The sequence below is a fragment of the Thamnophis sirtalis genome, unplaced genomic scaffold (genome assembly GCF_051295495.1).
Source record: "Thamnophis sirtalis isolate CommonGarterSnake01/CBP01778 unplaced genomic scaffold, rThaSir2_p1.2 scaffold_2, whole genome shotgun sequence".
In the NCBI taxonomy this organism is placed as follows: domain Eukaryota; kingdom Metazoa; phylum Chordata; class Lepidosauria; order Squamata; family Natricidae; genus Thamnophis; species Thamnophis sirtalis.
Genome location: NW_028261382.1, coordinates 176066933 through 176090421, shown reverse-complemented (window position 1 = coordinate 176090421; position 23489 = coordinate 176066933). Strand labels below are relative to the sequence as shown.

General features: G+C 41.7%; 1 protein-coding gene across 2 annotated transcripts; it reads right to left on the bottom strand.

Moving 5' to 3' along the window:
- Window positions 1-951: 951 nt before the first annotated feature.
- LOC106554160 (MARVEL domain-containing protein 3) lies at window positions 952-21422 on the bottom strand. Of its 2 annotated transcripts, none has more exons than XM_087707560.1 (4): window positions 21216-21422; window positions 18858-19085; window positions 13604-13767; window positions 952-1818 (listed from the first exon to the last, which is right to left on the bottom strand). In XM_087707560.1, exons 2-4 carry the CDS (start codon window positions 18959-18961, stop codon window positions 1127-1129), a joined length of 960 nt encoding a protein of 319 aa, XP_087563686.1. In that variant the 5' UTR covers window positions 18962-19085; window positions 21216-21422; the 3' UTR covers window positions 952-1126. The 2 variants fall into 2 exon arrangements, with proteins under 2 accessions (XP_087563686.1, XP_087563688.1); XM_087707562.1 differs by lacking the exon at window positions 21216-21422 and adding an exon at window positions 21021-21183.
- Window positions 21423-23489: the final 2067 nt, after the last annotated feature.

The window sequence follows — 23489 nt, the reverse complement described above, 5'->3', positions numbered from 1 at the left end:
GTTCTGTGCTAAGGAATGAACACAGAGTGGATGGGAATCCAAGTCTCTCAAGAGTCTCCCCAGTACAGGAAGACGTTGACTTGTTTGACAATTGTTCAGAATTACCACGGAGCTGGTTAAAGGGACTTAAAACCCATTCCTTGCACTTACAACTGCTGGGGCATTCCTGCGGTCACGTGATCAAAAACCCGGCCCTTGGCAACTGGCATGTATTTAGAATAGCAATAGCAATAGCAGTTAGACTTATATACCGCTTCATAGGGCTTTCAGCCCTCTCTAAGCGGTTTACAGAGTCAGCATATTGCCCCCAACAACAATCCGGGTCCTCATTTTACCCACCTCGGAAGGATGGAAGGCTGAGTCAACCCTGAGCCGGTGAGATTTGAACCACCGAACTGCAGTTAGCAGTCAGCTGAAGTGCCTGCAGTACTGCACTCTAACCACTGCGCCACCTCGGCTCTCAATGCAATGTCCTGGGATCACCTGATTGCCATTTGGAACCTTCCCAGGGTTCTTCGGGGAAAAAACAGTCAATGGGAGAAGACCTATTCGCTAAACAACCACTTTTATTTAATGACTAGCTGATGTCCGAACCAAACGTAATCAATGTACTTATGATAGAGAGCTAATGCCTAGATTTCCTATTCAGTCAGACACTTAGTGGAAATTTCTGAATATAATAAAATTGATCGGTCAACACCATTAAGTTTCAACCTGGAGCCAGTAACCGATTTCTGGGTCATTTACAAGTATAATCAATACATAATCAAAAGAACTTATCTTCCACATATTCTCTCTTGGCAATAACTATCTCACTATCCTTATGGTTAGATATCTTCAAGGCAAACTAAGTTCTCGGGTAATTTCAGGTCCAGGTGAGATCTTAAGACAATGATGCAAAAGAGCTCTTACTGAAAGAACATATCCAGGCCAAAAAAACCCCCCAAAAACTAGAAATCATTTCTACAATTCCTTCCCTTTTTCTGTAAAGTTAGTCACGGAACTAAGTTCCTAGCTAGGAAGAATTAATTTTTAAAATACATCTTTGATGTTATATTATACAACTATTGTCTGTGGGGGGGGGGGGAATCTTTTTTTAAAAAGTCTGGCTTCAGTCTGGTGTAGATTACACAAGTGTGCCAAAAGTCCTTTCGGTGGGTATGTTTTCTTGGCTCCTATGGGGTTTGGGATGGCCGTCTTCTCTGTAGGTTCTCTCAGGATCATAACGACTGTTGTCCCGCTGCTTTTGAAACTGCCGGACCTCTCGAATGGTGAGAACACAAACCACCAAGCTTCCAAAATACAGGCAAGCAGCCACCAGGCCGAAAAGGGCCACGGATGCGTCCCCGCCTTGTACGCTGCAATTCACTGAGGTGTAACCTCGCCTGGCGTATAGCCTCTCTCTCTTCAGGCACACATCCGTGGCGTTGACTTGAATGACGAAGTGGAGGTAGAGGCCAACTGCCGCTATATAGCCAAGGCAGGCGAGGATGTGAAAGAGACACTCGGCGGCCAGCAGTCCAAGGGAAAGGCGATGGATAGGCTTTGCTCCAACAATGAGAAACAGAAGGGTTAGGCACGTCATTGTCAGGGTGAAGGCTACCCCTCCGTACACACAAGGGGCTCTCATCTGGCTGTACTGTCTGTCCACCTCGGTCACCTCTTTGAGTTCAGTCCCCTGAAATGGACTGTAGAATGAGTCGATGTTGAAAGAGCCTAGGCCGCCCAAGGAAGTGAAACTGGAGATCCCCGCGTGGGTTGCTCCTATGCAGATCAGCACCAGAATGTTGACAATGATCTCGACAAACTGCAAGACACCTGGTGGGAGGAAAAGAGATGGGGAATGAGCGCCACCATAAATCCACTCATAGATACAATCTTTATTTTCTGAATGGAACAATACAGAAGCATATAATAGGATCTTTGGTTCCACCACAAAACCGCGGAGGACAAAATCGCGCTCGACGAAAGCGCGCATTTGACGTCATCACAGCGCGACGAAAACATTGCGCTGTGATCGAAAAATGTAAAAATAAAGCGAAAACCTTACCCTAACCCCCCCAAACCTAATCCTAAACCTAACCCTTAACCTAACCCTAAATCTAACCCTAAACGTAACCCTTAACCTAACGCTAAACCTAACCCTAACCCTTAACCTAACCCTAACCCTAAACCTAACCCTTACCTTTATGTGAATCGGCTTGCTTTAATTTTATTTTTATTTCAATTTTTAATTTTTTTCGTCGCGCTGTGATGACGTCAAATGCGTGCTTTCGTCGAGCGCGATTTTGTCCTCCGCGGTTTTGACGGGTCACGGGATCTTTTAGCCCCAACTGGACTGAGCCCACACGTTTTAACTTTTTTTCTTCTTCAAATTAACTATTAATAAAACCCAAATACCGTTCACTCATCACAAAATCTCCAGAACTGTGAAGCCTACAAACTTGAAATTCAGCACGTATATTCCTCTTGGCTTCGAGGTGCTTGCTAAGAAAGGATTTTTCAAAATGACCATCAGATCATCAGTATTTCCTATCCAGTATTATATTAACATGCATTGATGGGTGAAATGAGGACCCAGACTGTGGGGGCGATATGCTGACTCTGTAAACCGCTTAGAGAGGGCTGAAAGCCCTATGAAGCGGTATATAAATCTAACTGCTATTGTTATTGCTATTGTTTTCCATATTGTGACCTCATCACATTCCGCTCCTACAATGACATACAACTTAACCAGTACTGTTACTTACCAGATGAATTAACACATTTAAATTCTATGATGGAATCAATTAGTTAGATGCAGCAGGGATAGCTACAATATTGTAAATACTAAAAAAATCCACTAATGCAGGAGTGTAAAAATTTCATTCTTGGGGTCCCAAAGCATCTGCAAAAATCGATTCTAAATTTGAATTTCTGGTGTGATAGAAAGGGGATTTATTAAATATACAGAGAATGGTTGTATTAATATAATTTAAAGTTAATCTCATTTCTGAGTTGTTTTTTTTTAAATCTTGGCCCCTCTCACTTTTTAAAATGCCAGCCCTCTCTCATAACTTAAAGAGTGAGGTCTGAAGCCCAAAACTGTTTGTAAGATTCTGGAATAAAACAAATAGCAACAAGATTAAAGAAGACATGAGCAAAAATCTCAAAACTGAAAAAAAAAATGATTAATTTTTAGTTTGTGCAATTTGATTTAAGATGAATCTAAGCAAAATGAGCAACAATATTTTGAAGAGTGAGGGGTGGGGGGGAACGAGAAAAATAAACCTGAATAATTATACTACAAATTTATTACCAAGTCGTGCTAAAGACTAAGTATAAATTGAAGGGTGTAACAAACAGCCAGAGATTACATTCTGGAAAATTTATGCTAATTTAGTTTAATGTAAAAGTACCTGAGGCCTTTCCTATTAAAATTACATAGAGTCATGCTTAAGAGTTAAGTACCGGGGCAGTTTAAACTAAATGAAATGGTCCTTGCCAACTATTCTTCAACATTATCATACCTCAATCAAAATTTAAGAGAGTTTGATTTCCGAATGTGATTTCTTTACTTTCTCTGCTAAGAAAAGTTGCTAAACTAGTCTCGGATTTGATTAATTGCTGCTAAGCAAAGATAAGCAGTTTGCTTTTTTTCTAAAGTGGCTTTTTGAAAGTTTTTCAAACTTCAACAGCTAGATGGATTTTTTTGTTTAAAGTTAATTTTTTTTTAAAGAAAAAGTGTTCCATGCCAAGACACTATTTTTTAAAAAAATTATAATTGGGTTATTTCTCCCCTCCCTCAATCTTCAATACACATAGTGCTCAACTTATGATTGTAAGTCCAAAATTTATGTTGCTAAGTGGAACAGTTGAGTTTCCCCCATTTTATGACCTTTCTTTCTTGCCACAGTTGTTAAGTGAATCCCTGTAGCTGTTAAATTAGTCAAACTGCACTTTTGGCAGCTATGGGACACATAATAGCAAGACAATATGATAATATTGTGCTATAGATGGAAGAGTTTTCTATCTACTATCCAGCTCAGGAGCCCACTTAACGTTTTCATCCTCTGCTTACTCCCTCCCTGAGTAAGTGTTCTTTTAAAAGTCCTGATTCCTTAACTGGGTAGCCCAGTAATAATCCACAACCCTTGTCTGAATTTATGTCTTAATATTTTTGCCACCCATCTCGTTATCCAAAGCAACTTTGGGCAGCTGAGCCATAGAGAATTTGCCAGTCTCTCTTAGTATCCGGATGTAGAGACACACAATTACAACTACAACTAAATGGTAGAACTGAAATTATGTGTGTGTGTGTGTGTGTGTGTGTGTGTGTGTTTTATTTTTTATTTGTGCTGATAAATAAATAAAGGGAGACTAGTATAGATCTATTTCAAGCTATTTAGCTCTCAAAAATCTAATATATATATATATATATGTGTGTGTGTGTGTGTGTGTGTGTGTGTGTGTTTTAATTTGTGCTGATAAATAAATAAAGGGAGACTAGTATAGATCTATTTCAAGCTATTTAGCTCTCAAAAATCTAATATATATATGTGTGTGTGTGTGTGTGTGTGTGTGTGAGTTTTAATTTGTGCTGATAAATAAATAAAGGGAGACTAGTATAGATCTATTTCAAGCTATTTAGCTCTCATCAGCTAGCCATACCCTTACTGGGATTTGAACCTGGGCTATATTACATACTAGGCAGACTTCTTAGCCATTAGGCCACAGGCTCTTATCCGTTATCAGCGAAGCCAGGGTGAAAGGTATCTATTAGATTTTTACAACCCCCGGTAAGCCCCAATTATGGGAGGAAGCCAACTTAGCCTAATGGCTAAGAAGTCTGCCTACTGTGTAATATAGCCCAGGTTCAAATCCCAGTAAGGGTATGGCTAGCTGATGAGAGCTAAATAGCTTGAAATAGATCTATACTAGTCTCCCTTTATTTATTTATCAGCACAAATAAAAAAACCACAAATATAACAAAGGCAACAGTAAAAATATTGGGTTTCTGTCGTGATGGACTCTTGTGACGAGCCGATTGACAGATGATGGAAGCTGTTAGCTTCCTCCCATAGTTGGGGCTTACCAGGGGTTGTGACACTAAATATATATATTTAGGAAGCCAAGAAATCGCCAACTTTTCCTAAATGACTTATTTTAATGGGAATTACATTAAACTAGGTGAATTTGGATCCACTCCCTCTGCAAGCTGTACTCTTTCATACAATCCCTCTGAGCAAGTTAAAGTGTTGAAAACTACAAGGCCTGATGCCAACTTCCTGGTGTAGCCTATCAAAGACTTCAGCTGTGCTAAAAATTCCAGAGCTAAGAAAGTTCAAATAAGGACTCGACCCGACAATATTCATTCCCACAGTGAATTTTATTAGTGCTAAAATGCATCCCTAGTTCAAAGAGGTCTCCTCAGTGCGTTGTGTGTGTTGAACTGCTTGTGGAAGATAGGCAAGTTGAGAATTTGAAAAGAAACTTCTCTAAGGCAAGAAAGTTGTAAAACTTTCTGCAACTGTGGACTGTTAAATTTTCAGAAAATGTGAGAGCCAGGGGTGAAATCCAGCAGGTTCTGACCGGTTCTGGAGAACAGGTAGTGGAAATTTTGAGAGGTTCGGAGAACCAGTAGCGGAAATTTTGAGTAGTTCCGAGAACCAGCAAATGCCATCTCTGGCTGGCCCCAGAATAGGGTGGGAATGGAGATTTTGCAGTATCCTTCCCCTGGCATGCCCACCAAGCCACACCCACCAAGCCACACCATGCCCATCAAGCCACGCCCACAGAACTGGAGGTAAAAAAAAATTGAATTTGACCACTAGTGAGAGCCAATTAAACAACTGCTCCATTTTAAGAAGTGGGGATTCATCCATTTTAGTACAATTGTTAGACAGGTAATCCTCGGTATACAGCCACAATTGAGTCCAAAATTTCTATCGCTAAGCGAGAGCCCACCCAGTCACATGACCACTGAGCCCCGCCTACCCAGATGGACCTTAGGGCAGAGAACCGGTGGTTAAATTATTTGAATCCCACCACTGAAGCATAACCAGAAATGCTGCAACTGTGATGTAGACAATACATCCGGAGGGCACAGGTTGGAGAAGGCTGGTGCAAGAGCCAAGGTGGCGCAGTGGTTAAATGCAGCACTGCAGGCTACTTCAGCTGACTGCAGTTCTGCAGTTCGGCGGTTCTAATCTCACCGGCTCAAGGTTGACTCAGCCTTCCACCCTTCCGAGGTGGGTGAAATGAGGACCCGGATTGTTGTTGGGGGCAATATGCCGACTCTGTAAACCGCTTAGAGAGGGCTGAAAGCCCTATGAAGCGGTATATAAGTCTAACTGCTATTGCTATTGCTATCTCACCGACTCAAGGTTGACTCAGCCTTCCATCCTTCCGAGGTGGGTGAAATGAGGACCCAGACTGTGGGGGAGATATGCTGACTCTGTAAACCGCTTAGAGAGGGCTGAAAGCCCTATGAAGCGGTATATAAGTCTAACTGCTATTGCAAAAACAGTAGCACTTTCTGTCCTGGAATCCGAGAAGTTTGGCATCAGCTCAAGAGTTAAAGGCCGTTTGATTCTTCCTTTCAAAAGGCGATTGAAGTCAGCTAGCTGCTACAAAACCTGTCGGTGGGAATCAGAGGCCAGCTAGCTCTCCACTATTTTCCTGGCAACAAGTATTGATAGCGCTGCTTGTACCCAGAGGTGGCTCGGGTACAAAGCCTCGTCTCAGTGTAAGCTAAAGCAATCTTGTTGGATAAAGAAATTGGACGAGGAGGAGGAGGAGGAGGTAAAAGGCTTAAGAGGGAGAAGAGCTTCAAATGCGAAATAATTAGAATGGAGCTGAAGGTTTATGGAGCTGACTTAACTAGCATTAAATTCAAATTCGGTAGGAGAAGAATGACAACGTATAAAGCAGTGTTTCTCAACCTTGGCCACTTGAAGATGTCTGGACTTCAACTCCCCAGAATTCCCCAGCCAGCATTCGCTGGCTGGGGAATTCTGGGAGTTGAAGTCCAGACATCTTCAAGTGACCAAGGTTGAGAAACACTGGTATAAAGGCTTAATGTTGGTTTGGACCGGCGTTTCTGTTTTTGATCGGTGTACGTGAAAAGAGGGGCCCGAAACAGCATATAAAGCTTCACAAACAGGAGAAGATCCCGTTAAAATGTATTTAATTTGTTCAAGAAGAAACCAGACCAGAGATGGAGCAAGGCAGAGCAGATGAATTTCCAATCCTTCCCCTTGTTGGAATTGCTTAAATTATACTTCTGTCCTTTCATCCAGCAGGGACAAAAATGCTTTAATACTTGACCACCAGATAGAGCAAAGGGTAACCGTGAATTTTCTGTGTGCATAGTTTTGTATAAACTCCATTCCTTCTAATCAAAGGAAAACAGTATTTAAATTATCACTGTTTGTTCAATAGTTATTCCATACTATCTTATATACACTCTGATTACAATCACGCCTCAGATATACGTATTATGTACACATTCTTTTGCTTTATGATGAAAAGGTTATGTACTCTTTCAGGGTGTGAGGAGCCGAGGTGGCGCAGTGGTTAAATGCAGCACTGCAGGCTACTTCAGCTGACTGCAGTTCTGCAGTTCAGCGGTTCTAATCTCACCGGCTCAAGGTTGACTCAGCCTTCCATCCTTCCGAGGTGGGTAAAATGAGGACCCAGATTGTTGGGGGCAATATGCTGACTCTCTGTAAACCGCTTAGAGAGGCCTGATAGGCCTATGAAGCGGTATATAAGTCTACTGCTATTGCTATTGCTATTGCTATTGACTCAGCCTTCCATCCTTCCGAGGTGGGTAAAATGAGGACCTGGATTGTTGTTGGGGGCGATATGCTGACTCTGTAAACCGCTTAGAGAGGGCTGAAAGCCCTATGAAGCGGTATATAAGTCTAACTGCTATTGCTATTCCCTACGAAAAGTAAAAATCTACGATAAGTGAATTGCAGCCAGAGAAATAGTTATAAAATTGCAGGAAGAAGCCAATAAATGGGTTAGTCGGTTTCAGTCCTAAATTACCACAGCATCATTTAACAGAAGCACTTCCAAAATAAATTAGATTTTCCCAAGTATAAAACACACACATACGCACACATGGTTTACGCAGGCGAGTTTATTACAAATTAGTGTATTCCAGTGAAGGGGGTGGGGTGGGGTGAGCATTTATAGCTGTTTCCTAATGTTATTTGCTGATGAAATTCAATTTACTCACTTGCTCATTTGCAAATGACCTTGTTGAGAACAGAAGGGAGGGCTGGAAATGAAGCACAGCCATGGTACTTTTATGAGAATTCAATTTAGGCAATTGCTAAACTACGGTTCATCAAGATAATTCAGTCAAATATAGCATTAACAGGTCCTACAAATCTTAAGTCAAGAGTAATAGATCTCCGCAAGGATCAAAATCCTTGGAACCTAATTAAAGCATGCCCCAAGAAGGTAAGTGAGTATATGCATATTAAGCCCACCTTTAGCCTTAGGGTAAAGGTAAAAGGTTCGTCTTGCACATATGTGCTAGTTGTTCCCGACTCTAGGCGGAGGTGCTCATGAGGAGCCGAGGTGGTGCAGTGGTTAAATGCAGCACTGCAGGCTACTTCAGCTGACTGCAGTTCGGCTGTTCAAATCTCACCGGCTCAGGGTTGACTCAGCCTTCCATCCTTCCGAGGTGGGTAAAATGAGGACCTGGATTGTTGTTGGGGGCGATATGCCGACTCTGTAAACCGCTTAGAGAGGGCTGAAAGCCCTACGAAGCGGTATATAAGTCTAACTAGCTTTTTTTGCTTTTTTTGCTTCCACTTTCTCTCTCCCCTGGTATAGCTGACAAAGCTAGGAGAGCCTGTGGCTTAGAGGTTAATACATCTACCTAATATTCTAATACATCTAATACATCTACCCCAACAACAATCCGGGCTGTTCTGCAGTTCGGCTGTTCAAATCTCACCGGCTCAGGGTTGACTCAGCCTTCCATCCTTCCGAGGTGGGTAAAATGAGGACCCGGATTGTTGTTGGGGGCGATATGCTGACTCTGTAAACCACTTAGAGAGGGCTGAAAGCCCTATGAAGCGGTATATAAGTCTAACTGCTATTGCTATCTCCATTTTAAAGCTGAAGAGCCAGCACTGTCTGAAGACATCTCCTTGGTTATGTGACCAACATGACTAAACCCCGAAGGAGCACGGAACGCTGTTACCTTCCCATCAAAGGTGGTTCCCATTTTTCTATTTGCATTTTTACATGCTTTCAAACTGCTAGGTTGGCAGAAGCTGGCACAAGTAATGGGAGCTCACTCCGTTACGCGGTGCTAGGGATTTGAACCGCCGAACTGCCGACCTTCTGATCAACAAGTCTTAGCCACTGAGCCACTGCATCCCTTTACCGTTAGCCTTACCTATTCATAAATGGCAATCTTAATCACCGTTTCAGGGAAAGATGAATAGCAATAGCAATAGCAGTAGACTTATATACCGCTTCATAGGCCTTTCAGGCCTCCCTAAGCGGTTTACAGAGAGTCAGCATATTGCCCCCAACAATCTGGGTCCTCATTTTACCCACCTCGGAAGGATGGAAGGCTGAGTCAACCCTGAGCCGGTGAGATTTGAACCGCTGACCTGCTGATCTAGCAGTAGCCTGCAGTGCTGCATTTAACCACTGCGCCACCTTGGCTCTGAAGTCTGCCCAGCTTGCTTACTGAAAAACAGGGGGATGAATAATTTAAGAGCAGCTGTTGCAAAGGAGATATTGAGATGGTGCTGTCTGAAGAAGGGACCACTAAGAATACCATCTCAGTTTCTCTGAAGTTACCAAAGGAGTAACAGAAGCCTAATTCAATTGACAACGAATGCCAATCTTTTAATCATAATAAGGGCATGGAGAATCCATTTACATTGTCCAGTTATCAAGTTCCAGGTACTAGGTATGTAATCCAAGGGAGTGTTATCCTCGGAAAATTTTAGATTTTGTTTCACAGCCACATTTATAAAGTCCCCAATTTCCTCCCAAAAATTATTAAGTGTAGGACACTATTAAAATATGTTTTAAGGAAGATTGATATTGGAACACTGCAAAGTTAAATCTATGACCTCATTCAGTCAATGAATTGAAGAACTAGTTATGCTTGCTGCTCATAAGTGGATTGCCTATAGACACATATTTACATGGATAAATATAATTAAATACAGGACTGTACAAAATACAGTATCTTAAAAAAACAACACAATGGTTAGAAGTGTATTAAAAATGAATATATACACATACTGTCTATATCAGTGTTTCTCAACCTTGGCAACTTGAAGATGTCTGTGCTTCAACTCCCAGAATTCCCCAGCCATCTTCAAGTTGCCAAGTTTGAGAAACACTGGTCTATATAATATTTACATTATAGGTATACCTTACGACTGGAGTTTGGGACGGAAATTTCTAATGTTAAATCAAGATCGTCGTCAGGTGAGGCCTCCACATGACTGGATTTAATTTTACAACTGTTTTTACACTAATTGTTAAATGAATCACATTGCCTTAACTCCAAAGTTTGCAGTCATTAATCAAATCACATGGTCTTAAAATTATATTCTTTGTCCTGAATGGGATTTATTTTTTTTTGGCGCCAGAAATCAGGGGGAAAAAGTAGAAAATTGTGGTCACGTGATTGTAGGATGTGGCAACCCGTTGTAAATATGAGCCGGTTGCCAAGTACCCCAAAATGCAGTCATGTGAACACAAGGAGGCGGTGCAACATTTCCTGCTCTGCTATCATTACTTCTAAGATCAAGATCTTTATTCCAGGGGTATCAAACTCGATTTCATTGAGGGCCACATCAGGATTGTGTTTGACCTTAAAGGACGGGGGAGACATGGCTAAGACTAAGGGCGTGGCCAGCTTGATATCACCCGTCAGAGGCACCTGTGATGGCCCGTGCCCTCCGCCCGGAAAACGGAGCTCAGGAGGGCTGTACATGGCCCTCCCGAGCTTGGCAGAGACACCACAGGTCAGTCCTTTGCTGTTTCCCGGGCAGCCCCGAGGGCCAGACCCTGTGGGCAGGATCTGACCTGCAGGACTTAAGTTTGACACCCCTGCCTTATACTATTTGTATTTTAAAACATCTTTTCTGCACAAAAATGCGTTTACATTTAAGCTTCTAGAATCTATTTCAAATCTATCCCCGCCCTCATCCTTCCACTTTGCAAATGTTTTAACCAAAGGTTGTGTGTGTGTGTGTGTGAAAGAGATAAAAATGTATTGTTCCTGTTTCTAGTTTGGTCCTCAGCTCAAAATGGAAAAACTAAAACAAAACACTGGAGGCCATTTTTAAACTTGAATTGCAAAAAAAGAATCGTTTTATTGTCCTTGAAAAAGAAAACTTAATACGCAATCATACCTGTAACTACTAAGAGGTTGGTCTCATTGAGTTCAATGGAGCTCATTTTAAGGAATCTGATATAGATATGCAGTATGCATAATACTTTGAAAGCTTTTCCTTTTCTTGTGGTGTTATTAAATTACTGAAAATGTTCCTAGTTCCCATCACTAGCACACACTGAGGTTTGTTCTCATTCTGTCACGCATTCACTAAGTAAACAAAATTAGACCATTAAATATGGTTATTTTTGTTTACATGCGGTTTAAAAGATCACTCAAAATGCAATATATGTATAAAGGTGAAACTCAAAAAATTAGACTATCTTGCAAAAGTTCATTTATTTCTGTAACACAACTTTAAAAGGTGAAACTAATATATGAGATAAGACTCATTACAAGCAAAGCAAGATAGTTCAAGCCGATGGACATTTGTAAAAGTTTTTTTTTTTTCTAAAAATTTTCAATAAAAAAAAAGAAAGAAATGTACATCTTGGCTATTGTGTCTGTTTCGAAAAAGAAATCGGGGCCTTAATTATTAGCCAGTCTGAGATCAGTTTAACTGTGATTTCACTGAATTTCTGAGATTTTATGGTTGGTGCCTTATAGTCAGAAAAGCAGGGCATAACACTGATGTGACAGAGATAACAAAGAGAGACCAAATCATCATATTATGTCATGACTAGCCATGAACCTTACATGCAGTTTTTACAATTGTTAGACTGAGAGGGGGGAAAAAGAAACCAAAAAAAGGAAACATCTAATGCCAGTTTAAGATCATGGAAGCACATGGAATATATAGCCATACTGCATGCCCTAATAGACTAATTAAAAAAAACTTCTGCCTCTTAGCATTGCATCTCATGTGAAAATTTGCAGTTATTTTAGGCCATTTCTTTGCAAGATAAATTTTACTCCCAAGATATAAGTTTAAATTGCGTTGCCTTCTGTTCTTCACTCTGCCTTTAAAAAGTTCAGAGAGTTTTCTCTCTCCCCACTTCTCTCTTATTCTACTCACAAGAAGAAAAAAAAGCTGGCCATAATAAAAAAAAGTAGTATTTTTATAAGCCCCTTGAATACAAGTTAATACAGGTAGTCCTCGACTTACAACAGTTCATTTAGTGACGGTTCGAAGTTACATCACTGCAAAAAAAAAATTTTTCCCCTCCTCTTCCTTTTCTGTAAGCCGCCCGGAGTCCTTCGGGATTGGCCGGCATTTAAATTTTAGTAACAAATAAATAATAAATAAAACAATAAGATTGAGTTATGACCGTTTTTAGCACTTACGACCATTGCAGCATCCCAATGGCCGTGTGACCAGACAGCTGGCAACTGACTCACCTTTATGACCATTTGTCATACCCCGGGTTCATGAGATCTACCTTTTGCGACCTTCAGACAAAAGGAGTCAAGGGGTAAAACAAGATTCACTTAAGAACCTGTAACTAACTTAACAACCGCCACGATTCAAGTCGTACAATCGGGGCAAAACTTACTTAACAGTAAGGGAGTTGGGGTCTTAGGGGGTAGGGGGGGAGGGGGGATATATAATATGTGCTAGATACTAAAGTAACACGATTGCACTTGTATACTGTTGCTCTTTAATTCCAGTGTAAAAATAGGACAAGCTGAATATATTAACACAGTGTTTCTCAACCTTGGCGACTTTAAGTCCCGTGGACTTCAACTCCCAGAATCCCCCAGCCAGCAGAGCTGGCTGGGGGAATTCTGGAAGTTGAAGTCCACGGGACTTAAAGTCACCAAGGTTGAGAAACACTGTATTAACAGATAGTAGAAATACACCAAAGGGAGGAGTAGAGGGATAGAAGAAAGAGGGGTAGAGAGGGTGGGAGAGAGGATTGGAGGGAGGGTGAGAAGGAAGGGAGGGAGTGGATTGGGAGAGAGGAGTGGTAGAGGGGGAGGGGAAGTAGGGTAGAGGGGGATGATGGAGGGAAGAGGGAAAGTTGGAGGGGGGCGAAAGAAAGGGTGTATGGAGGGTCGAAGAGGTTCATTGGGTTTCTATTTTGGGGGGTATTATTGACAAGAGGAATGGCTGTGTTTATTGTTTAATGTTATATGCCCCGGTTATGCACAGTATATATGTGACTGTACGAAAATGAAAATGGAAAATAAAACTATCTATGCAACAAACGTCTCACTTAGCGACATAAAGTTTGGGCTCAGTTGTGATCGTAAGTCTGTAATGAAATGGGTGCAGAAAAAAGGCTTGCCTACCTCTTCGGGAGCACAGGTTGGAACATTGCTCCGAAAAAGTCTTTTTGGAAGGATAGTAGGGAGGCGGGGGATTGTCACAGCCGTGTCTTGGCCCCAGATGGTTCGGCTCTGGGGCTGCAAAAGCCGAGGAAGATCTTGAATGTTCCATTGTTCCGTGTGACAACCTATGGACAGAAAGAAAGGCAGAAAAATATAGCAATAGCAACAGCAGTTAGACTTATATGCCGCTTCATAGGCCTCTCTAAGCGGTTTACAGAGTCAGCATATCGCCCCCAACAATCCGATAGATAGATAGATAGATAGATAGATAGATAGATAGATAGATAGATAGATAGATAGATAGATAGATAGATAGATAGATAGATAGATAGATTATAGATAGATGATAGATAGATAGATGATAGATAGATAGATAGATAGATAGATAGATAGATAGATAGATAGATAGATAGATAGATAGATAGACAGACAGAGATATAGATAGATAGATAGATAGATAGATAGATAGATAGATAGATGATAGATAGATAGATAGATAGATAGATAGATAGATGATAGATAGATAGATGATAGATAGAAAGATAGATGATAGATAGATAGATAGATAGACAGACAGACAGAGATATAGATAGATAGATAGATAGATAGATAGATAGATAGATAGATAGATAGATAGATAGATAGATAGATGATAGATAGATAGATAGATAGATGATGGATAGATAGATAGATAGATAGAGCAATAGCAATAGCAGTTAGACATATACCGCTTCATAGGGCTTTCAGCCCTCTCTAAGCGGTTTACAGAGTCAGAATATCGCCCCCAACAACAATCCGGGTCCTCATTTTACCCACCTCGGAAGGATGGAAGGCTGAGTCAACCCTGAGCTGGTGAGATTTGAACTGCAGAACTGCAGTCAGCTGAAGTAGCCTGCAGTGCTGCATTTAACCACTGCGCCACCTCGGCTCATATAAAAACCCCAGATGTCCCCAGCAAAGCTGGCTGAGGAACTCTGGGAGTTGAAGTCCGCAAGTCTTAAAGTTGCCAAGGTTGGGGACCACTGGATTAGAGATCTCTGCAAGAGGCTCCTTAAGTAGAGACAACACAGTGGTAGAATTGATAGAAATTTCTTTGGAGGGAGGACAAATTGGGGAGCACCCATCTGTGCTCTGAGAGAGTTGCTCCTTGGGAGATTTAGTTTCTCGTGATCAGTTGTGGGTCAAGATTTGGGCCCTAAGGGATTTGCAAGGTCTCCTTAATTGCTGTGCAGTCTTCATGGATATTTGAGTAGCAAGAGCCTAAACTTTCTTAAAACACTTGACGATTTAATTACTTTGCAAGCTAAGAGAAATATTCTCAATGGTATCAGAGATCAAAGACTCATGGTGGGCGCCTTCTTTTTGAAATTAAGAAGAGGGGGCCTGGGGAGTCAGCTATTTTAAAGGATTTCAGTTTAAAAGCAAAAAGCTTAACAAGATCGTGATCTCAGAAAGTTTCCAGTGAACAAAGGGGATAGTGATTTTTTTTAAAAAAAGGAATAATATTATTATTTTTTTGCTGACAAAACTGCCTTGGAAAAACAGTAAAACTAATTAGACTAGCAGACTGGACCTTGGTGGGAATGTTGATTGTTTGTTTTAAGGACAATAGTAATTGGTTGATTTTACAAAATAAGAAGATAAGGCTTATAGGAGCTAAACTGTGTGACTGTTAACTGCAGAAAACTAATTGGGACTAAAATGTTAACGACACAGAGAGAAGCGAAACGGGAGGGGGGGGAGGAGAGCCTATCTTTTACGAACTATAACTAGTACTATAATTGACATACTTTCACTTTCTCACCATGGCAACCACAAGGAAAGCTGCCAAATTGGGGGAAAGGATGCAGATAAGGACATTTCACCAGATTTATTACAGAAAAGGGTTGAAGAATTTGGCAGAAATGACCGCAATAATTTAAAAAAAAAAAAAAAGGAAAAACGGAAGAATGATTTGCAGGGATTAAAAAAAAAGAAAAGATCCAGTTGAAGAAGTTTTAAAAAACCCTGAAGAATCTATAAGGCAACTGCCTGCAGACCTAAAGTTTGAAATTTGAAATTTAATAAAAATTTGTATGCCGCCCACTCCCATGGGACTCTGGGCGGCTTACAGACAAGATAAAAAAGCATTTAAAAATTAAAGGTAAATAGCAATAGCAATAGCAATAGCAGTAGACTTATATACCGCTTCATAGGCCTTTCAGGCCTCTCTAAGCGATTTACAGAGAGTCAGCATATTGCCCCCAACAATCTGGGTCCTCATTTTACCCACCTCGGAAGGATGGAAGGCTGAGTCAACCCTGAGCCGGTGAGATTTGAACCGCTGAACTGCTGATCTAGCAGTAGCCTGCAGTGCTGCATTTAACCACTGCGCCAAATAGGACAAGCTGAATATATTAATAGATAGTAGAAATACACAGAAGGGAGGAGTAGAGGCATAGAAGAAAGAGGGGTAGCGAGGGTGGGAGAGAGGACTGGAGGGAGGGGGAGAAGGAAGGGAGGGAGCGTATCGGGAGAGAGGAGTGGTAGAGGGGGAGGGGAAGTAGGGTAGAGGGGAAGGATGGAGGGAAGAAGGGAAGTTGGAGGGGGGCGAAAGAAAGGGTGTATGGAGGGTCGAAGAGGTATATTGGGTTTCTATTTTTGGGGGTATTGTTGACAAGAGGAATGGCTGTATTTATTGTTTAATGTTATATGGCCCCGGTTATGCACAGTATATATGTGACTGTACGAAAATGAAATGGAAAATAAAAACACATTTAATGGAAAAAATTAAAGGTAAAAATACAGTTGTTAAAATTGCACACCATCCGTTCTGTCTAAGTGGGGCTGGACATTGATCAACAACCCCAGGCTTGCCAGAACAGCCAGGTCTTGACGGCTTTACGGAAGGCCGAGAGAGTGGTAAGGGTCCGGATCTCTACGGGTAGATCGTTCCACAGGGCCAGCGCAGCTACAGAGAAGACCCTCCCCCGGGGGGCCGCCAGCCGGCATTGTCCGGCCGACGGCACCCGGAGGAGGCCCAACCTGTGAGATCTTGTTGGTCGTTGGGAGGTATGTGGCAGGAGGCGGTCTCTCAGGTAGCCAGGTCCTAAACCATGTAGGGCTTTAAAGTTACTGATAAAGTAGAAAGTAAGACGAAAATTATAAATATAAATCGTTCAGGAAGGAGTTGGAAAATTTGGAGCGGAGAGAAAAAGTATTTAGGATAATTGTGGAGTTATCCTAAAAAGGAATTAGGATAATTCCACACACAAAGATGGAGAGGATACCAGAGATATGTGATGTGATGTGGGGTGGGGTGTGTGTGTGTGTGTGTAAATAAAATATATTTGCTGCCAAGACACTTCCAAGCATTCCCACACACACACCGGCCACTAGAGCTTCAAATATCTATTGCAGTGTTTCTCAACCTTGGCAACTTGAAGATGTCTGGACTTCAACTCCCAGAATTCCCCCAGCCAGCATTCGCTGGCTGGGGGAATTCTGGGAGTTGAAGTCCGGACATCTTCAAGTTGACAAGGTTGAGAAACACTGTCCTAACCACTGCTGGGGAATTCTGGGAGTTGAAGTCCGGACATCTTCAAGTTGCCAAGGTTGAGAAACACTGATCTATTGGTTCCAATGTATAATTGTCTCTCCTCGATCTCAACTTCCATGAAGAAGATGATCAGGGAAGGAGCATGTTTCTCTTACCACATCTTGCAAAGACCAAAATATCCCACACTCTCTAAGCTGGATAATTAAGTTTAGGAAGTGGGGGGGGGGGGGAAACCCATCTTGCATTAATGTTTGCAAGTGTTTCTCTACTGCTTACAGCCCTGTAAATAACTTTTGAAAGAGAACGCTCCCTTCCCTCTGAACTGCAACTCTCCCTGAAATCGGAGATGCTGTGAATAACAATTAAGCTTCGAAAAAATCACTGGCAAAGGCACTAATGGAAACTCCCACTCAAGCTTAACTGAGATGTTGGGGTAGAGATTTCAAGACATCCCTCCCCACTCCCCCACCACCCCACTTTACATGCAATGCTATTCGGTTTAGGAAAGTATGCCTTGGCCCATTCAATGGGGGCTTTTTTGGCATGGGAAAACACTGTGCATGTACCCCAAACCATGTACTCTTTCCCTATCCTTCCTGAGAGAGCATCAAAACACTGATCTACTACTTATCAGCAGTTTGATAGGAAACTTTAACAGGAGTAAATTACGTGGGAATGAGAGGAAAAGAGAGAGCATTAAAACTCTATTCTCGTGATGGGAGAACTTATGGCGTGGGTGCCAAAGCTGGCACGCAGAGCCCTTTCTGCGGGCACATAAGTCGTTGCCCCAGCTCAGCTCCACTGCACATACGGAGAGGGGAGACGTATGCGCATGCGTGGGGTACAGGGGGACTACCGTCCCGTCCCCCCGTGGCCCAGTGGTGGGTTTCAAAAATTGTTTGAAACTACTCTGTGGGTGTGGCCTCCTTTGTGGGAGTGGCTTTCTGCCCATGTGATCGGATGGGAGTGGCTTTCCGCCAATGTGACCGGATATGAAGATGCCGACGACACTTGTCAGAACCACCTTAAATTACCTCACACACAGCACTGGCATGCATAAGAATAGGATGTCAACTTGTTTTTCAAAAGGCATCTTTGGTTTGCGTTAAAACAACTTCAACACACGCAATGTTCTGATTGCACCACAAAACGCAGTAGTCATCCTTACCTTTCACAGAGGCCCTGAGTTTTATAAATAGGAGCATGAGAGTGTAGAATAATCATATCCAAGGACCAGTGGTGGGTTTCAAAAAAGTTTGGGACCTCTTCTGTAGGTGTGGCCTGCTTTCCGGGTCCACTGGTGGAACCTCTTCTAACCGGTTCGGTAGATTTGACGAACCGGTTCTACCGAATAGGTGCGAACTGGTAGGAACCAACCACTACCGTGGCCCGTTTTTGCTCCCAGGATGCTGCAGGGAGAACTACTAGGCCCAAAATAGGCCACAGGGAGATGTCACATGCACATGTGTGTGGGGGTTGTGCACTCATGCATGGAGGAGCATGGGGATAGCGTACACATGCGCAAGGGTGCGGCGGGGTTTCTCATGTGTTCATTGCATTATGGGTGGGGGCATGTGCATGTGCACTGTTGCACACAGCATGCACGCTTCCGGCACATGACAACAAAAAGGTGAAGCCATCACTGCTCTATGGCTGTGGATGATTTCTCAAACTTACCTTCCGCCTGATGAATTTGGTGGCCTGCGTCTTTTATCAAAGTAATTGGGATTCTCCCTGGGAATGTAGTTTGTTTCTTGACGAAATTTCCCAGAATGGGGCATCTTCTCTTTTGCTGAAGTTACCTACAAGTGGTGCTTGCTTCTGCTTCAGTTTGATGAATGGGCAACATTCAGCCCACAATTTTGTTACTCGGGTTAGAAACACAAAATAAGGCGCGGAGGTGACCTATAGAAAAGAAAGTGACAGTAGTAGGTTTTATTACTTGCTCTATAGCAGTGTTTCTCAACCTTGTCAACTTGAAGATGTCTGGACTTCAACTCCCAGAATTCTCCAGCCAGCGAATGCTGGCTGGAGAATTCTGGGAGTTAAAGTCCAGACATCTTCAAGTTGACAAGGTTGAGAAACACTGCTCTATAGTATAGGTTAGGGCGTCCTTTCCCAATTCAATACCATCCCAAAATGTTGGATAACAGCTCCCCAAAATATACACTTGTCAATTTGGTCAATAACAATAGAATATTATTAGACCAAAAAATTTAGACAGCACTGGTTGGGAAAGAAAATGTACAGTGAGGCAGGGAGTTGCTAAACTAAATGATTACCGGTAGATTATTATTATAATGCTATAAATGTAAAAAAAAAACCAAAGGAATGCAACATGGCAATAATCAAAGGAATGCAACATTAAAATAGCAATAGCAATAGCAGTTAGACTTATATACCGCTTCATAGGGCTTTCAGCCCTCTCTAAGCGGTTTACAGAGTCAGCATATCGCCCCCCACAGTCGTTAAATTAGTAACATAATTATTAAATGAATCTGGTTTGTATTTATATTTGTATTTATTAGTTTTGTATGCCGCCCACTCTCGGAAGACTCCGGGTGGCTTACAATAAAAAAGGGAGGGGGGGGTTCCACTGCAGTTGTTCAATTAGTGACATAATTATTAAATGAATCTGGTTTCCACTGCAGTTGTTCAATTAGTAACATAATTATTAAATGAATCTGGTTTTCACTGCAGTTGTTCAATTAGTGACATAATTATTAAATGAATCTGGTTTCCACTGCAGTTGTTCAATTAGTAACATAATTATTAAACGAATCTGGTTTTCACTGCAGTTGTTCAATTAGTAACATAATTATTAAACGAATCTGGTTTTCACTGCAGTTGTTCAATTAGTAACATAATTATTAAACGAATCTGGTTTTCACTGCAGTTGTTCAATTAGTGACATAATTATTAAATGAATCTGGTTTCCACTGCAGTTGTTCAATTAGTAACATAATTATTAAATGAATCTGGTTTTCACTGCAGTTGTTCAATTAGTGACATAATTATTAAATGAATCTGGTTTCCACTGCAGTTGTTCAATTAGTAACATAATTATTAAACGAATCTGGTTTTCACTGCAGTTGTTCAATTAGTAACATAATTATTAAACGAATCTGGTTTTCACTGCAGTTGTTCAATTAGTAACATAATTATTAAATGAATCTGGTTTTCACTGCAGTTGTTAAATTAGTAACATAATTATTAAATGAATCTGGTTGACTTTTGCTTCTCATAGGGTTGCAAAAGATGGATCACATGACCCTGGTCATAAAACATGAGTCAGTTGCAAGGCATCTTGAATGTAAACCCCGTAACCCCAGGATGCTGCAACAACAGGTAGAAAGCGTGAAAACTGATCGTAGGCGAATCACTTTGTTCAGTGCCTTTTGTTGTAACTTTTAATGGTCGCTAAGCGAGTTGTTTTTTTTAAATTGTTTTGAATTGTTTTAGTTAAGCAAAAACACACACACAAAAAAAAGAATAATCTTTCATTACATCTTGTAGAAAGCGTATGGATTGGTTGCAAATATATTCCGTGCGTTGCTTCCACCGTCCTGACATATGCTTCATTCAAATCGAGTTGTACATTTTAAGTCAGGAAAGAAAAAGTGTGTATTTTACTATCCCTGCGTCACAATTCTCATTCAATTACCATTATTATTTAAACATGTTTTTTTTAAAATCTAGAATCATTTATATTTAAAGACATTTAAAGACATTTAAAGACACAACCACATACTGGCATTCATTTGCAATTTCAATAAATCTCCAATAACATTACACCTTTATGACTTAGAAGGGAGTCGTTGCAATAAGCTGAGGATTTACCTGCGCTGATTTCAAAGGATCGCACTGGAGCAGAACGAAGCAGGATAAGTTTCTGGGGCGTTTTAAGAAAAGGCTGTTTACAAAATCTCGGATCTTCCAAGCCAAAAACTGGGGAGGAGACTTAAGGGAAGACTTTGCTTTCTTTCCTACACAAATGTGCCCGATGTCCCTTCTTCCCTTCTCTTCCCAACTCACCCCACAGCTGCTGAAGGGTCTCCTCCCCACGTTCAGCAACGCGCCGGAGTTCCCGGGAGCCTTTTCCAAGGATCGGGCGCAACTCGGGCTCTTCCTTCCGAGGCGTTTCCTGGTTGGCAGCCGGAGAGCAGGTAAACTTCGCCCAGCCCATGTCGGGGAGGGTCAAGTTTCAGCCTGGCAGCGGTTTCGGAGACGCTCGGGAGGAAATGGGAGCGAGCCACCTGGCCAACCTGAAGGGGCGGAGCGCGGGGGCCGAAGGTGGCCGCTTCACCTGGGCGCCGAGGCGGAAAGAGCCGCCCCCAACGCCCGAAAGGGTCACAGGTGGGCTGGTTGGCTTTCTTGGCAGAGGTGGAGCCGCTCCCACCTGCGCTTAAGGGAGAGGATGAAGGGCTTTTGTTGGGGACAAGACGGGGCGGCGTTAGGTGATCCTAGAGCAGAGGGCTTCAAAGTTGGCAACTTTAAGACTTGGGGACTTCAACTCCCAGAATTCTCCAGCCAGCTCTGCTTCGATAATGAAGGTTGTTCAGAACTTGCAATGCTAAGCCATGGGCTCGCTTTCTGAACCTGGCTGCCAAATAAACTTTTCCTGTATCCTGAGAAGTCTAAAGCCTGTCATTTTCTGCAACAGTAATGTGAATAAAATGGAACATTCTTCACATGAACTGCAATATTCAGACATGAAGAGGGTTATAGTGCAGCAGGCGTTCTCCCATTCCCTTATGGAATGAACTATGGTTATTTTTGGGTATCCCCAAAGAACAGATGAAATTAGATGGACGTTCATATACATGCGCTCAGCCTGTATGGTTCACGCGGGGCAGGCTTGATCTGATCTCCAAAGTCATTCAAATTGTATGCATTTATCCAATATTATGTTTTTAACCTCAGTGGAAAGATTGTAAAGAAAATCCAATTGTGACATCTAGTGGCACCATTTTGACACTTGCAAAGAGCAGTGAACTTATCTTTGTATTTTTATTCATATGGAAATCAACACTAAGTGCTTGCTTATGTGAAAAAAGGCACAGCAAATTTAAATTTAGAATAGTTTTCAGCCCCAGTGCTGTTCCCTGGAGCTGATTCAGGCCCAGAACCATAAAACATCCTTTTAACAAAATTCCAGGGAGTTTTGTGCATGTGTGAAACGACCAGATAACATACAGAATCCTAGTATGTTTTCGGTACTAGAGTTCGGAGTGTTTTAATTTATTTAACTTGCAGTAATATTCTAACCTTATACATGTTCACTTTAAGCCATATTAATATTTTATTTTCAAATATTGGTGATGATGTTCAAAACTTAAATTGCCCCTGATTAGCAGACAGAAAATGGCATTGCGAGTTATTGCTTCATATTCTTCACAAGGTACAGTGAAGAATATGTTTTCTGTTTTTAATGTCATCATTAAAAACAGAAAACCGCTTTCAGCTTTCAGCCCTCTCTAAGCGGTTTACAGAGTCAGCATATTGCCCCCAACAACAATCCGGGCTATTCTGCAGTTCGGCTGTTCAAATCTCACCGGCTCAGGGTTGACTCAGCCTTCCATCCTTCCGAGGTGGGTAAAATGAGGACCCGGATTGTTGTTGGGGGGCGATATGCTGACTCTGTAAACCGCTTAGAGAGGGCTGAAAGCCCTATGAAGCGGTAGATAAGTCTAACTGCTATTGCTATTGCTAAAGGTGCAAGTTCCCACGTTCTTAGTTCTCGGGCAATATTTGTGTGGAAGCACCAGGAGGCGCCAACTGTGAAGGATTCCATTTTACTACAGTATAGGAAATTTTTTCCCCATTCTTTTATATGGTGGGCTTCTGACGGTGCTCTGTGTGCAAAATCTTAGCTTGTGCTTAAAGTCTAAATAAGATCTAATCTATGATATACATTATATCACAAGTACTCTTGTAAATATTGTATGCCTTCAGGAAAGCTGTAAAAACTTGGCTGTTCCGGCAGGCCTGGGGCTGTTGACCTCACTGTTGAGGTTCAGCCCCGATTAGAATGAATGTATGAGGGTGTTGCTGTTTTTAAACTGTTTCTTTCGTTATGTGTTTCGTTATGTGTGGTTTTTTTCCTCTTTATTTTTGTAAGCCGCCCGGAGTCCTTCAGGATTGGGCGGCATATAAATGTAGTTAATAAATAAATTAATAAATAAATATTTAAGTCTGTCTTTTCATGTGACAACACTGAAGGAATGACACTTGATACAGCTTATATAACAGTGTAAATGTGCTGTCCCCTCAAAATAACGCAACACACAGCCAGTAATGTCTAAACTC

Coding starts and splice junctions, on each gene's coding strand:
- LOC106554160 (XM_087707560.1), bottom strand. CDS start 18,961: ATGCCCCATTCTGGGAAATTTCGTCAAGAAACAAACTACATTCCCAGG. Junction 13,768..18,857: donor CCAAATTCATCAGGCGGAAG/GTAAGTTTGAGA, acceptor TTCTGTCCATAG/GTTGTCACACGGAACAATGG. Junction 1,819..13,603: donor CAACCTGTGCTCCCGAAGAG/GTAGGCAAGCCT, acceptor TCCTCCCACCAG/GTGTCTTGCAGTTTGTCGAG.